The sequence below is a fragment of the Magallana gigas genome, chromosome 2 (genome assembly GCF_963853765.1).
Source record: "Magallana gigas chromosome 2, xbMagGiga1.1, whole genome shotgun sequence".
NCBI lineage: Eukaryota > Metazoa > Mollusca > Bivalvia > Ostreida > Ostreidae > Magallana > Magallana gigas.
In genome coordinates, this window is record NC_088854.1 from 58,901,856 (window position 1) to 58,919,534 (window position 17,679).

The window sequence follows — 17,679 nt, forward strand, 5'->3', positions numbered from 1 at the left end:
TTTTTCATGTTAACAAACTGCACCACTTCCATTTATGGGGCTGGTGAATGTGTTTATAAGAATACCAGAGGCAAGTAAATATATTTAAAAAAACGATATCTGCAGTAAAATGAATATGATTGCTTTGAAACAAATACGTACACAGAATGTGTTCGGAAATAAGATTTATCGTTCAGAAACTGGTGCAATTTTTTGTGAACCGTAACTTACAATTTTTAACGCGAGGAAAGTATAGCTCCCAGGTCGTCCATCTGATTATTTTCTGACCAGGAGTTACAGACCTGTAATGTTCAATTTCTCTCGCACGTTTAGTATAAATGGAAATATGAAAATTCTAATATATACACAATTCAAAAGTCTAAATCGCCAAAGTAACATTTACAATGCACACCAAAAAAATTAGACTGACTAGTTCCAGCATAAGCTCTGGTGTCATTAATACTGTTTTATTCATGGTCATAGATTTTCGAGAAGTTCGTTAAAATCACAGTTTCAATGATTTAGGGTCAATGATTCTTTCAATACAATTTGTTTATATATTGCACATCAATGGACATTTCATTTTGATGGATAAACGACATCGACGAAAATTGGTATTTAACGAATATTGGTGAAACAACAGTATGTCACATTTTCATTGGTTTAAACATAGCACGTGATTGCCTCATATATCTCTATATTTGTTCTGTGAGAAATAATATTAAAGGGTACCTGCAGTGCCGGTCAATTTTTGATATAATGGAGATCTATGTGTAAAAACATCATCCTGAAAATTTTACAGCGATCGCATAAGTAGTTTCCGAGATATTTTGGGAAAACCCGATTTCACACCTGAACGAGTTTTGAATCAAGCCGATTTGGCGCGAGATGAACTGTGACGTCACGGGGTCAACGCCGCTGTATGAGAAACAGGAATATCGTATGAAAACTGTTCGTTTTCTTGCATTGTTTTATCGATATAGGAACATTTTTTCTGTTGTTTTATTTCCGTATCAACCATGGATGACTAATTATACTGTCGTTTGAATTTAACCCGTGTTTTATCGAACAAAAATGCCGATTCGGAAATTGTTTGTTTCATGAATTTCGTCAAATGTGTAACACATTTTACATATAAATGCACACCATATGTAGCAAAATGACAATTAATTAAAGCATTATTGTTATAAGAAACATATTTTGTAAATATTGTCATTCTTTCGAATGATTTCTCAGTGACATTATTAACTGATTAATAATATTAATAATACATAATGATATTTCGTAAAAGGTAACTCGGGGTCTATTCCTCGTATAAGGCATAAAATTACAAATGATGTCGCCCGATTATTTAATAATATTGATATCGGACCAATAACAATCAAAATAGTTTGCATTCTTTAACAAACGAACACGGGACATGATCACTGTGTAATGAACACGGGATCATAAACGGATCAAGGCGAAAGTCCAAGATGGCTGCATGATTAAGACTGTCTCGTATTCTTTTAAAAATACGATAATGGAATTTAATTTTACATTTATTCACACCCTTTGTCAAAATGTTCCAGTTTATTTAGATTTCATAATGATTCGTTGTCAGTATTACAATTTAAGCTATACGGAGTTATAAAGCGTTTAATTGCTGACCATAGCGCTCGAAAGAAAGTTGCACTTTATTAAATAAGAAATTATAAAGACCAACGTAATTACTTCCGAAATAATTACTTGATCACATAAAAAAGGTTTCAATTGCTGAATTGTAAATTTGGTCATTATATAAGTGATTAGATAAGTAACAATAAAGGCATTTACTTCGAACATTAGTTTTACTATTTAATAGTTTCATGCATGATTCTTTAATCACTGATTGACAGACTATACACATGTTTTAGCTGACGAATGCTTGATTTTACACAGTCTAATTTATTTTTCTGTTTTATCTTTTAACAATTGAGTAGCTAATTATACACAAATCAATTTACCAGTCTGGAGGTGTGAAACCCTCCCTTTGTTCATCAGACTCGTGTTCCTTGTGTATACATACCCAAGATACACGTGTGTCTGGAGCAGTGGCTTCGTTAGTTTACCTGTTTACCTGTGTCATTATCTCGGATCACTCGTGTGTGAGAGGATATTATGTAATCAAAAAATGAATAATGAACATAAATTTGCCCATGTAAGCGTTTTAAGACATCGTATTCATCGGTAAAAAGGCGACGAGAATAACAAATTTTAAAATCCTTTAAAAAGAAATCTGATTGTAATAAAATAATAACAGAATCAAATTTCTAGATCTACAATACTTAAAATAACAAGATACGTCAAAACATCAGACCTATATCAATCATTTTGGCTGAAAAATCGAATTTAATTTGTATAGCTTTGTAAGGAAATTTCCCTCCTGTTGACCTCGTGACGTCACTTCCGCTGAAGCCTCGTTATCGCCTAATTCTGTTTTCTCTTGATTAGATTTCCCAAAGCAGGTAAATATAGCCACTTTGAAGAGGCGTAACTCCGTTATTTTTGCACCGAATTCGATGCGGTTTTTTGCATTAAATTTTGGTAAATAAACTCTTTAACATATGTTTCACATCAGCTGGGCTGCAGGTTCCCTTTAAGCAATATGGCCGTCATTGGTCGACGCTTCGCTTACTCATTTCGATATTTCATAGTATTTTAAACATAAACTGCATGCCGTAAGTTCTTAAAGTATTTGGAATAGTTGCCCTTTGAAATTCTTTAAAATTAGAGTAGTTGCCCTTAGAATATTGACGTCACATTGTTTTGTCTGGAGCAGAACAAAATGGCAGCGTCAAAATTTGCTCAAATCTCTGCAGAGGAAAGAGAGAAAACATTTAAAATTGAATACCAACAAAACATTGTAAGTAAACATGGGTGAGTATTTGACAGGTGAGATTGAAAATTTTGAAGAATTCAAATGAGTTAAATTGGACGAGATGTAAGGCATCTTGTACAAGTCATGGCTTTGCGTAGATCATCGCTGTTTGTGAATAAATATGTAGCTTGAAAGTCCTCGAGAAAACAAAACACTTATTAGGTTAGTTACTGACTCACTACGGAAATATATTGGGTTGATCAATCTCATAGAAGGCTCGGCTTCGCCTCGCCATCCATGAGATTGATCAACCCAATATATATTTATGTAGTGAGTCAGTAACTAACCTAATAAGTAATAGTAGAATGGCTGGCTTGAATACTGTTTCAGATATTATAACACAGGAGACAAATCCAGTCACTATACCTTGCGTTGGTATGTACGCAAAATAATGTGAACTGACATAAAACTACGATATAATGGATTTTTCTTTGCTTTTTGGTTGTTTTTTTTTAATTGGCCAATAAGAAGTTCATATTCACTAGCCAAGGGTTTACGATTTGCTCTTCTTTCAGAGAGAGAGAGAGAGAGAGAGAGAGAGAGAGAGAGAGAGAGAGAGAGAGAGAGAGAGAGAGAGAGAGGTTGTTGCTTTTATACAAGTAATATTTTATCGTGGCATCTGAGCCTGTTGTTTTATCATGTCTAGTTTGATAATTCTAAATAAGGTTAACCATATTTCTATTTGTAATTACATTAACAATTTAATTATGAATTGGGACACTTTATGTTTTATAAACCCCTTTGTGGTTTTAAAAATGAGATTCGTTGGTTTCAGAAATGGCATTATGTATAGTTATACATTTTATATGCAACGTCAATCGGATTAATGCTAGCCAAAGAAAATAAAGTTGCAAAAATAATTGAATCATTAAATGTAACAATTATAGAAACACCATTTTCTGCCTTCAAAATACTAGCATTTTGTCTTTGCTGATGTGATAACTTTTAACATCCAAAATCATTATATTAGTATATATACATTTTCCAGTGTCTTTGCCTGTGATAACACTACGTATCGATTTTGTACTGTAAAACCCATAACTTCGAATGACGCCATATTGAGGCGCCGGCGGGGTTTCCCAATACTCTTTTTCACAAATGAAATTGATATAAATTCGTAAATTCATCTTTTTAACAATCATAATCTACATTCGTCAATTTACTATAATGATTTTCAATTGATTTTTGCTTATATTGAAACAATGAAAAACGGGGAATAATTCAGATAGATAACAATCTATTAATATCAATATGCAAGAGAACTAAAACTCTCAAGAAAAAGGGACTTGCGCTTAGTCTTCATCTTTAAGATGGCATGCCTATTGTTTCTCTTGTTTACATGTCATTGATTTGTGCCGTTGCTATTTAACGAGTCCAGTGTTTCCACAGTTTCAGGTACATCGGCTGCTGGTACCATCGTCGGAGGAGGAGTGAAGAGAATCACTGGTTTTATTCTACTCACTCTTCTCGTCGTCTAGGTCCTGTCGATATGCTAACACCGATCGGGAATTTGTTACAAACATTGAACTTGGCCAAATTTTACCATGAACTTGAACCAGATATACCTGAACATGATTATTCAAAACGGACTCTTAACGTGATATTTTTTTATTGCCATAAAAATGTTAAAATATTGGTCTTTCAGGTACATGTATTTGAGAATGATTTTTAAGGATATATAATTTTTAAGTCAATGCAGTTAACAGATGGGGCAGATTGATTGTAATGCTGAAGGACAAGACAAAGTCCTCTTAAACGAGTAAAATCTAAAAGTGTAAATGCATTGACTAGAAAAAATTAGAATCACAATTAGTTAAAGGAACATGGTCACGATTTTTGTCAATTTTTTTTTCTATTTTTTTGTTTTTTGTTTATTATGCTTAATAATGCATTTCTAATGAAGAATCAAAATTTGAGAGTCAGTCGTAGAGTTATAAGCAGATACAGAGCTTACAATTCTTCGTTTTGTTAACAAGGCTAGTGCCATATTTTTGTTGTGAATATTTGCATTGATTCAATATACCAGTAAAAGTACTTTTGATGCTGAATTCCTAGCGTTTGTCATGTTCATTTAAAGTCTAACCTTGGAATGTTCATTTCAACATTCAAAATGTAAACAAAACATGACCTGAGCCTTGTTTACATAACAAAGAATTGTGAGCTCTGTATCTCGCTTTCAAATCAACGACTGGCACTATTGTTGACTATTAGAAATTGCTTACTTAAGCATTGTAAGCATTAGAATTAGACAAAATCGCGATCATGCCCCTTTAAACCAGCAGTATTGGTATCTGGTTATTTCCTTTTGGAATCAGGACGTAGGCCTTGTCAATCTGTACAAGATTGATAAAGACGCAGTACCAGGAAGTCTGCGGTAAAAGTTTACCCAGAAATAGTCAGCCTTGTGAAGCATCTGGTATTTCAGTAATAAATTATGAAGAAAAAATAATTAATAGATATAAATAATCAGTGAATATTTAAAGTTCAGGAAGAGATTAAGAAAAATGACATAAATAGTTTCATCAAAATACTCAAAGTTCATTATAATTATAAGGAAAATTATATAAGCTTGAATAAAGTCAGAACATGGTTGCCCAAAACACCATATATATAGTCTCAAGTTCAATTTATTCTCTGAAACTAAACACATTGGATTGGTACAAGACAAACAAATTTATGAAAATAAACTAACAAAAAACCAAATCGTTGAAGGTACTGTCCTTTACAAGACTTTAGATTATTGGGAATCAAAACTTGTACATGACAATTAAATTTTGATTCCCCATTTTGTAGAAAGACAGTATATTAGACAAACAAACAAGAGAAAAGGGAAGAAGAAAAATCTATAATAATTTGCTTAAAAGGATCCTTTTAGGAAAACAATTTGGGGAACTGACTTTAATATCTGTAATGGAATTCAACAAAGATTTTATAATCGATAATTCTTACTAAACAAAAGCGGAACAAGATGGACAGTGACATGCATTTTTGTGTAACACAATAAAAATTATGTTCATTTACTTCGAATATTTCCATCTTTGGAAAGGAAACGATTTTGTGAAACTTCAATCTTTCTTTGATTGGATGGTTTAAATGAAAAACGTTTAATACTTTAATGACCAAAAATTCGGCATTTATTTTGGCAGTTTGGTTTCTTGTAGCTACAGCCTGGACATCGCGAGTAAAGTGAACAGACGATGAGAAAGGCAAACACTATTATTTACTTATTAAGTATGTTACTAACTGACAACTATTTCCGTAGTCAGTGTTTTAAAAATATTATGAAATGTCGGAATAACTATGTGAAGTATCGGCCAAATTGCCGATTATAATTCCAACCAACAAGACATAGAAATATATATCCGGAAGTCACATGCAATGTTTAAACAAATATTAAATAGTGTGACATTTCAGTCCGAGTGGAAACACTTATTTTATCTTTGCCCGGAGACGAAACTTTCCTATGTTAATAAAGTCTTCTTTAATATTGGTCCATTAGAACTGCAAGTTGATGTAAATCTTACATCGCATGTCTTTTTTTAAAAGAGAGGCGATGAGATAGTCACCATTTCAAAGATGTCTTGAAGGTAGATTGGCAGTTTTGATTTATTTTTCACAAAGCATTCCATCAAATTCACAGGCATCAGACCTTAAAAATAATTCTTCTGTAGTGTGATAATTTTCTGTTCTATGATCATATTATCTAACCATCAAAAATAAAGGTGCCTTTATTTATTTTCTATGTAAAAGATATATCTAGACACGGTTTTGACGTTTGAACAAATGTTATCGTTGTATATTCGTCATAGAAACAGATCTGCCAATATTTTTTTCCCAATATTTTTTACTAATTTGGAATAAACATACATATATTGTGAAGCCCTAACACGTCTTTTAAAATGAACTTTATTACTTAATTTTAAAGTATTAATTTCTAGCTTCGAATCGTAACAATGTCTTTATCTTTTATTATGATACAACTCAAGAAGGGGGTCAAGATGACGTAATGTCCTTTCCGATATATTTCATTTTATCAAATAAAATAAACAGTATGAATACATGGACTTTAATATATCGGAAAGGACAGTATCCATTCTCATAAACAAAGCAAGTAATTCTAGTAAATCGTTTACAAAGAAGGTGAAGATTGTCCCTTGGGACACTGAAATTTTATTCAATATACAATGTATATCATTCCGAGCTTACATTCAGTGAAAAAAACACCTTTTATTAAGTTTCAAGGTCATCTTTTCATTGATCAACATCCTGAAAACCAATATCAAGAGTGCGTTGTCGAATGAAACTTTATATCATGAACTTTTCAAATGGATAGCAGTATTACTTAAACAATAAAATGCTTTCTTTGGTGATTAATTCGGGATATGAAGGTAGCGACATTGCAGAAAAAATACATAACCCGCGTTAACGGTTTATGTAAATTTTTTCTGAAATGATCGCTTCCTTTATAACCCGCATGAATCATTAAAGAAAGCATTTTATTGTTTATATTATCGTCTTTCTTTTAACTAATTAATAAATTGAGCGTAAAAAGTAAGTAAAATTCACTTAATTACAGTTAATGTACATAAGTATGTTAGCTGAAAGAAACAGCCAGATCGTCTCTTGTGAAACTTTGAATCTGACATCATCATGGTTATTTCGTGCAGTCCGTGATTTTTCTTAGGTAGTTGTAGGTTTCGACCAATCGATAAACTGGCGTGTCAATTCCTGTCCTGTCACTTTCTTGTCAGTTTCAGCCGCTGTAGATTTCGACCAATCGATAAACAGGGCGGTAGATTTCAGTCTGGCTTTTTTTATAGAGCTATGAATTACCTATAAGTTTCCATAAGAAATAGAAGGAATAATACTTGGTAGATGTAAATATATGTATATAACCATAAAAATATGTGTTATCCAGAATGGGATCCTCTCAGAAACTTTTGAAATTGAAAGGGGTTGTCGACATAGTGATTTTTTCATCTTGTATCTTTTCAGCCTGTGTGTCAATATCATGAGATACATGATACGACAAAATAGAAGTTATAAGGGAATTCCACTAGGTTAATAAAACAATTGTTTACAACAGTATGCTGATGACACAGTTTTGTTTTTAGAGGTGTAATATAGAGAAGGATTCCGGGCGTCAGTTTATCTCTCTTCATATCATCTATAGCAACTTTAAGTTAATCACACATAAAAGATGCAGAACTGGAATGGTTCAATTACAGAATAGTTCATAGAATTTTAGGTACAAATAAATATTTGTATCTTTCTAAGATAAAAAACAATAACATGTAATCAAAATATATGCTGGAACCTGAAACTTTTAAGCATTTTTCTCTACCAATTCAATTCCACTGACCTTGAGTTTTGGACAAGTTGTTCAGACTATGTATTTAATAAATCTGACAAGAGAATAACATTTGATATCCAGAGTGTACTATTAGGTAATCCAGATATGGATCATGTCGTGAATTTGATTTAGTTTTTTCAGAAGTCGAGAAAAGACAAAGTTATGTTTTGCGACGTTAATGTCCCTCATACAAACTTGTTATGATGTTGAAATGAAACTGTTAACTACTGAAGACTTTAAAAAGAGATGGTCGTCATAAAATTATATATAATGACATAGCTTGTAATTTTTTTTTCTTGAGAGTATTTGTTGTGTACGGTGCGCATTATTTATACGTAGGTGTTTACATGATACCAACTTGCTGTGTGTGTGCGAATCTGTGAAAAGCGTGGCTTTGTTCGTCTGGCTACTATATATAATAAAGAGAAAAAATATATTTTAAAAAATGTTTCAGAATTCTAAAACAAAAATGTTTATAATTGATTTTTGTGTCGACATCTGTCCGTGTTTCTGATCATGATTTTCCATTTAAATATGCTTTGGTTATATACATAGATTAGTTAGATGCATGGATTAGATACAATTAATGTAAATTGTAAGTTTGCGTTTTCAATCATACATTTGTATACCAGGGTTTACATTTTTAAAACGATTCTTCGATTCACAAACATCGTCATTTGGGCATATTACAACATGTCTATTAGTCAACCCCTCTTAATCATGCTAGTTTACAATGCCGTCAACATGCGCCATAAATCTGTTGGTAATATCACACCTGCGCTCAGGTAACCGAATTACCTTGGACTGCGTTACGCATAATATTCTGCGCATCAAATATAGTCCCGTTTATTAATTATTGGCGAGTCAGGAGCTTCAATTTTCTTCAAAATTTTTGTTATAGAGACAAGACAATATTTAAGACATGCTTATTGATTATATTTAAGTTCCAACTCCTCTGTAGTCGCTGTTTACCTGTCCGAGGTTAAGGTCGAATCATTCCTATACAATGTTAACCGCCAGGTTATTTTGAAAGTACAGAAGTAGGAAGTGTTTTCGTAAAATTGAAAATCATGAAGCGTGCGTTAGCATGTGCAGTTCTACTATATTTCACTTCACTTGGTAAGTATTTATAATACTTATATATGATCTTTTTTAAAATATCCACACACCTTTGACAAAATGATACAGCGTCACTATCGAGATGTATATATCTGTTAAAATATATACAAACTTTAATAAGGAGGAATTCAAACTTTACCTTACGCCAGAGGCATAAATAATGTTATTTATGTCTCTGCTTATGCAGTACAATATTTATAGGCTATCGCAATTGTGCACCAAGATTTTTGGTGATCATTCAACAACTGTTTAATAAATCAAATCAAATTGTTATAATCACTATAATTTCTATCAAATGACAACTTAATACAATTTGTGCCTAAAGTCGGATTATACCTTGTCTCAGCCCTTTGTGTTTAGATTAATTGTGTCAAAACCCCGAGCTTTTAATATTAACATTAGTATATCAATGTCCCTGATTGATTTTACTTGTTGTACAGTACCAACCAGACCCAGCTTTAGAAAGTATAATGCATACCCCAACAAAACCCAGGTCTGTCATTTAATGATTTGATGCCGTGAAATATTGTACACAGGTTCAAAATATTATGCATTATTCTCAATATTTTGCTGTAAAATATTAATTAGGCTCCCTTACAAAATATCAAATTGATTCCGTCTATCTGACTGTAAACATAAATTTTCACATTTTTTACTTCTTCTCTAGAACCATTGGGCCAAATTTGGGGGAGTTGATTCTGACTTGTAAAAATAATAAGAGAGCCTAAAACTCAAATTTCAAAGGGATATAATCATAAAACAGTGAAAATATTATATTCTATTTCAAATTCCAATTGGAGAGGGGAAACAAAATATTATTGCCATGAAGTATTGATCGAACCCCATTCTGATTTTCCGTTTGTGTTGGAAAGAAGGGTTAAAAATATTGTGGGCACGATATATTGAACCAATTCGAAAAAAAACCCTGAACTTTATTTATTTTACAACGATTGTTAAGCAGGTTCTACAACTTCTATAAATATCTCTCGTTGGCACGGATGTTAGCGCGAGGGGGTCATTGGTGTGGGAAGAAGCCGGAGTACCCGGAGAGAACCCACGTGTCCAATCACATACCACCACTGTCGATCACGGGGATCGAACTCGGGTCGCAGCGGTGACAATCGAGTGCATTGTCCACTACGCTTACTACGCTACTTGGACACTTTACTACCAATTCTAGAGAGGGGGTTCAATGTATCGGGCCATAATATTTTGAACCCCCTTGAATAGGAATTAAAAACTAAAAAATTAAAAATAAAAGGGGTTCAATATATTGCAGTGTGATATTTTGAACCCCTTTTGCAATGGGAATTGGAAATAGATGGGGAAATATTTTGAAGCTGCTCTCCAATTGAAATTGAAAATAGCAGGCAAAATTTAATATTGTGGCCATAATATTTTTAACCCCGGAATGGGAAAAATATTTCATAGCAACTGAAATTGGAAATAGGAGGGGGTTTGATATATTTGAATCCCTTCTCTCATTACAAATAAAAATCATAGAGGGGTTTTAATACACCATGGCCATTATATTTTAAAACCCGGACTTCTATATTTTTTTTTTTGGGGGGGGGGTGATATTTCACAGCAATATTTTGAACCCAGATTCAATATATTGTGGGTTCAAAATATAATATGACACCGTTCAGGTCTGCTCTCTTTGTCTGCCTTGTCTGCGGACCCATAGCAGACCCCAGGCTGACCCAGAGTACACCCAGAGCTGAAATAGAGAGCAGGCCCTGATTTCAGAAGCAGACCTTCATCGCTACTGAAAAATGATCAATTAAATGTCTGTACATGTGTATTTGTAATAAACAAGGGGAAAGCATACAGGCGATAAAAAAAACAGGTCTGCTTCAGACTTCAGTGCGTAAAGCAGACTCCAAGTAAACTTAGAGCAGACCATGAGAAGACGCAAAATTAAAAAAAACCCAGACCCAGACCAGATGCGGGGTCAGCTTTTGGTATCTGCTTTGGTATTTGGTTAACTGGTCAGTACTGTAATTATATATCAATGATTTCTTTATTTTCTTTGTCAGCATCTGCACAGAACATTCAGATACAAGCCCAACCACAGACGGTCAATTACATGGAGAGTGATATGAACATTGTTTGTTCCATTACTGGAACACAACTTAGCTCATTGTTCTTCATACAGCTTCTGAAGAACTCTAGTACAACATTTGAGACTATTGTGTCAGTAATCCCTGGACAAACTCCACCAGTGAAATGGAAGGACACCCAGCTACAGGGCCGAGCCACTGCCACTGGAAACACAGACCCTCCAAGCACTGCACAACTGAAATTAACAATAGACAAAGCCAGTGTGATATGTCCTACTGACTTCAAGACATACATGTGTAAAATGTCCGCCTTAAGTACTAATTCAGATATAGTAAATGGGGAGACAAGTCCAATCACCATTTCTAACATTGGTATGTACTGTAAACTGAACTTGCTTACCTAAAACCAATATCTTTTAAAATAAAATGTGGTGATTGTTTATTTTGTTGTTTAATACTCTAGCTATTGCAGAGAAAACAAGATTGTTACAAACATAATTATGACAATTATAGAATATTGGGCTGCAAAATTTAGGCAAGATAATCCGCAATCTGATAGTCAATGCTGACAATAAATTAAATTTTGATCTCTCTAAGTCTTGTAATACATTAAGTGTGTTGGTAATGTTTAGATAGAGTCACTTTTTGTGTTTCAGTCAAACCAGCTGTGATTGAGATGCCACGGGTGAGGATTCTGAATTCGTTTTCTGATACTCCAAATAGACAGTTTCCTGTTGGAACTGCGATACAGTTAACGTGTCAAGGAGAGGTTGGAAATGACGCAAGCAAAGTAAGCAACTATATCAATGTGTGCAGAAGAGTAAACACTTTACTTAACCTGTTCCCAAATTAAGGCCCCAAAGTACAGCTTACTCCACTTATATTGAAATTGCTTATTTTGAAATTCCGCTTATTTTGAAATAGAAATAAATCTCCAGTTTTTGCCTCTCATTTTCTTTGCATTGATTTAACGAATATAATGAAATTGGTAAGCTATTGTCAAATATCGTTTATATTGAAGCCACTGATCGGTCCCCATAGGTGATAATTAGTTGTTTTATAACGGTTATATTGAAGTACTCCCTGGCGGCTGTCATCACGGTTGATGACAGTAAATATGCCAGACTGGCCGGTTGATATACAAAAGTGTGAATTGATAAATTCTCATCATGTGTGTTTTTATACTTCTTTTAAATAGTAAAATTTATTCACTGTTGATTTTTTTTTACGTAAACGGAGGTATTGAGGCTAGACTTAATATGGAAGCCTAAATTCAAAATAGCTAAGGATTTTGAGATTATCGCGAGTACACTTACGATGATATACAAGCAGCGTTCAGTAGTATTTGAAGCGTTTGAGTCTGGTGATTGTTCTCTAAAATGTAAAAGAATGTGACTGGAGATTATGATGAGGTTAAAAATAGTAACAAAATGAAACTTACAAAACTTACGGATATAATTTTAATCAAACTTTCAAGGACTAATATTCCATGTAATCTGTTCACTGTAATAAATAAATGATGACCAAATAATTTGTTCGGGTTTGGTTTTCTGTGCTTACATCGGGATTGAACTTTCAAAATTGGCGGCTGCACGTAAGTCAATTTCGCTTATATTGAAATACGGATATATTGAAATAATTTGCATGGTCCCTTGAATTTCAATATATCCGGAGTAGGCTGTATATGAACCAGAGGCATTTGTACTCTACAGTACAGCTGTTGATAAAACAGATAAAGAGAGTAACAGACAAGATGTGAACAAATACTTAAATATTTAAAAATTTAAAAGTAAACATGAAGCATTTGTGTAAGATTTATGATTCTTGACATCAAATATATCTAAATACTTTGGTTTTAAGAAAAGGCACTTTATTCAACAGTGATTGCCATATAAGGAGATGTTCCCACAAAAAATGACCAAAAAAAATCAAATTAAACTGGACGAGTATGAAAATCAAGATCCAACTTGAAAATTCTTTACACAATCCAGTTTTGTGATTTAATTTTATTCCAGCTTAATTGCAATACCATTATTAAATTGTCTACATGTGTCTGGGTTATCTTTTGTCATTCAGGATATAAAAAATAAAATAAAAAGTGGAATAGCTTTTAGTGGATTGTTGCAATAAAACCAGAGAAATAAAATAAGAAACTGTAGTGTATTGTGTAAAGAAATGTGTGTATCTAGATTCTTAATACTATTAGTATAAAGTCTTCTTGTCAATGAGGAGAACTTCTGATCATGTGTAAGCCTTCAAAGTTTGATATGCTCTCATTTCAGACAATAAGTTGGTGTGCCCAAAGGGCCACTGAAATGATGTTCACAGGATTGCCCCAGACTCCGATCCACTCAGAGGCTTCTCTATCAGGGTGTCAGTACACACGGTCCAGTACCATCACATACAATCTTACCAATCAAGACACGTTCACAAAGTTCTTGTGCGAGTCTGGTGACACTGGCTTATGTGGTACAGGGACCGCCATACAACATGTCAACATCACAATCGGTAAGTTGTTGTAATTAGTCTTTTAATAAAACTGTGTAATATTTACCATGTTGATTATATCAATGAAGCTCACCCACGGTGAAAGCCCAATTTTACCAATCCTTTATAATTTTTGTGGTAATTAGTCTTTTAATAAAACTGTGTAATATAATCTCATTTAAGTCTCTTAGAATTTATCTTGAGCTGTTTCATTTCATCAGTTCAACCCAATTCAATCCTTGACTATTTCATTTAAGCATTGATTTGACTTGATTTCATTAATAATTTATGATTTAGGGCACTGTTGCTCCAATATATTAATAATCTATGCTTTGATATAACGCATGATGCATGTTTGGATGCTCCAATTATAACAAAATCATATAATGGCTTGAATTGCTAGACTTCGGATTAAACTCTTCTTATGAATTCTGTAAAAATATTTAGTTTTACCTGGTATGAGTCTTTGAATGTTTTAAAATCTCTTTTGATAAAATTTTAAGATAAGATAAATAAAGTGGACATATATGGCACGCAAAATTCGCAAAAATGAGCTAAACATGGTTTCACATTTGATATATAAGGTTTATCTACTGGTACCTATAGTTTTCGAACAGCAAACTATAGCTAACGATTCATTAACTATAATTTTCATCTGTAAAACTATATTTAACGGTTGTAAACTATACATGTAGTTAACAAATGACAATGATCAGATAATCTAAGTTTATCTGTCAGCAAATAATGTTAACAATAGATTTTGCTGAAAAATATAGTGGTTCACATCTGTATATAAACTATAGTTTACATTCATTAACTTTAGTTTAGTATAGTTAATGATAGTTTCACAATTGTGAAACTTTATTTATCAGATAAGCTATGTTTTGCAATCGCATATAATTGTTTTCAGTGTTATTTATAGTTTTACACTTCTGAAACATAGATGATTGCAATAACTATGGTTTACAGATGTGAAATATAGATTAACGACATTAACTATAGTTTTCTGTCCGTAAACTATGGTTTACAACTAATAAACCTAGTTTAATGACTCTGATATGATGATTATCTCATTTTTGTGAATTTGGCGTGCCAAAGACATACATTCATGTTATTAACATGAACTCCTAAAATAGAGGCAGGAAAATCAAGTGTTCACTTTCTAAGTGCAGTCTTAGATTATAATTTAAGTACTGCTCTTAAATAAGGCAAGAATGAAAATGTGTTATTGTTTAAAAAATAACTAATTAAGAAGACAAATCTCAGCATTACTTAATACCGTAAATATATGCTTGTTCAGAAGCATCACTCCTTGACAAATTTTAGTCCTTAGTTTAGATCATTTCACTGACCATATGTCCCTGATTGTATAATGGTATTTCTTTTTATCAGCCAAACTTTAAGTATCAGGTGACTAGCTCTTTATTGAAAGTGTTATCAGAGTTGAAGTACTGGTAGACAGAAGCATTCTGGGAGACTTTCCCACTCCCTGTCATGCATGATTAAAGTCAGACCCCCTTAATGACCTTATGTCTGATTTGGTCCATTCTCACTTATCTTTATTTCACACCAATTTTAGAAACATCAACTGGTAAGTCCTTTTTTTGCTGTTTTTTTTTGTACATTGAAACACTCTTCTTTTTTCCCCCTACTTTTTTCTCATTGCTTTTTAAGTTAACACAGGCTAACTCAATTAACATTATCATTTTAGACTTAGATTAGTAGTTGTGCATGGCTTCATCATCTGTGTGTCATCTTTAACTGTTTAATACTTGTCTATTAAGTGTATATATGAGCTGTTACTTAGAATCATATATAATTATCACATAAATTTTGATAACATGATTTCACATTAAGTTATGTAAAACTCATTACATGGAAAAATGAATGCTATAATTCAAGTTCTTCCTTTATATATTACCCTCACTGGTAATTATCTTTTAACAAATAATATGTACTGTCTAATAATGAATTCTGAGAATTAAGTGCACCAGATGGACATATTATAACTTTGCTTTTAGTACTCTAAGTTTAAAATTGATAATGTGAACACTTCAGTAATTATTACAGGTACCGGGTACACTAGCTATGATAAAATATTACATAATTTATGTTAACTTTTAATGTAAATTGTAAAACCTGATGAATATTGATGATTGGTAAGATCTACATGTAGGATTCATTAGGCCAGAGACATAAATGTCTGTGATTAAGCTGATTCTTATTTGACCTTTACAGCTAATCAAAGTGCACGCTCTGGCCTCAAAGTCTCCATACATTAGAGTCACTATATACACTGTTTCAATTGGATCATATCTCAAAGAGGTTTGAGTTTGATGCTCCATGCAGTCGAAATTTGCGGGGAAACTGTCTCAAAAAATATATTGTATATTCATTAAAAACGCGAATGAAGAGAACACATACAGTACCGATCAGACCCAACCTAACAGAAAGTAAACCCCAACTAAACCCTGGGTTTACACTCTAGGTTTACTCTAGGTTTACTCTGGGTTTACTGGAGTGGACCCAGAGTAAACCCAAAGTGGACACAGAGAGTAAACCCAGTCAGAAGTATACCCATGAAAGCAGACGCCGAATGTGTATTCGGAATATACAAAGGGTAGGAATTACTGGCAGTAGGATGGTAAGATGAAATATTAGTTTACTCTAGTATTTTAGTAATAATATAACCCCGGGGTTTAGTTGGGGTTTACTCTGGTGTTAGGTTGGGTCTGATCGGTACTGTACATGTATGTAGAACCTTTGGCAAATGTTTGTTGTGAGGACAGTATATAAGAAGTCTTTGTCAAAATGACAATATTACTTGATTTAATGGGAGAGCAGGGGCCGTTGGTGAATACATATATTATTGAATGGGAACTGCATGTTAAAATAAAAGAAGCGTGTCGGGGTTCAACTGATTATGAATGTGTTTGTAAATATGTGTGGGATGAAGATGTCGCAATTACTAATAAATCTAACTATACATGTATGTAACTGCTACTGTTGGATTTCATTGTTAAAGGGGCATGGTCACGATTTTTGGCAAATTTTATTTTTCCGTTTTTATTATTTGCAATGCTTTAGGAAAGTATTTCTAATGATCAAATGAAATTCCAGTCGTTGAGCTTTAAGCAAGATACACGGCTCACAATTCTTCGTCATGTGAACAAGGCTCGTGCCCTGTTTTTGTTTACATAGGTTCAATATACCTGTAAAAAATCTTTTTTAAGCTAGTTTGTCTACCTCATTATTCATTTTAAGCATAAATAAACAGTTCCTAACGATTAACACTTTCATTTTAGATCTAAAACTGGAATTTTCACTTCAACATTCAAAATGTAAACAAACACTCTGTTTACATAGCAAAGAATTGTAAGCACTGTAACTCACTTATGGCTCATCAAATGACACTCAAATTGTGGTTGCCTATTAAAAATGCCTTACTGAAGCATTGTAAACATTAAAATCGAAAAAAATAATTTTTGACCAAAATTGTGACCATGCCACTTTAAATCATAACATAAGTCTTTAACAACTGAACTGCATGGTCAGCCTGTTACCTTAAAAATTTTGTGATCATTGATTAGTAGACTTGAAAGTCAATTAGAAAGAATTGTTGTAAAACCTCAACTCATTGGGAATTAAGATGATTCACTTTAGCTTAACTTCTATATCTTTAGATCCCATTTAAAATGGAAATTATTAACAATGAAGAAGAAAAAAGTATTTATATTGTTACCACAAACAAATTTCTGATAAATTGTTATAAGCCTTTT

The 17,679-nt window shown here is 32.9% G+C and overlaps 1 protein-coding gene across 1 annotated transcript in view; it reads left to right on the plus strand.

The window, feature by feature from the left end:
• The first annotated feature begins 9,198 nt into the window (after positions 1 to 9,198).
• Positions 9,199 to 17,679, plus strand: part of LOC136269696 (uncharacterized) — a 96,849-nt gene continuing 88,368 nt past the window's right edge. The window contains exons 1-4 of the mRNA XM_066077520.1: positions 9,199 to 9,350; positions 11,390 to 11,785; positions 12,070 to 12,203; positions 13,696 to 13,921. Coding sequence (XP_065933592.1) covers positions 9,302 to 9,350; positions 11,390 to 11,785; positions 12,070 to 12,203; positions 13,696 to 13,921 — 805 coding nt within the window. The 5' untranslated portion in view covers positions 9,199 to 9,301. The remainder of the gene's footprint in view (positions 9,351 to 11,389; positions 11,786 to 12,069; positions 12,204 to 13,695; positions 13,922 to 17,679) is intronic.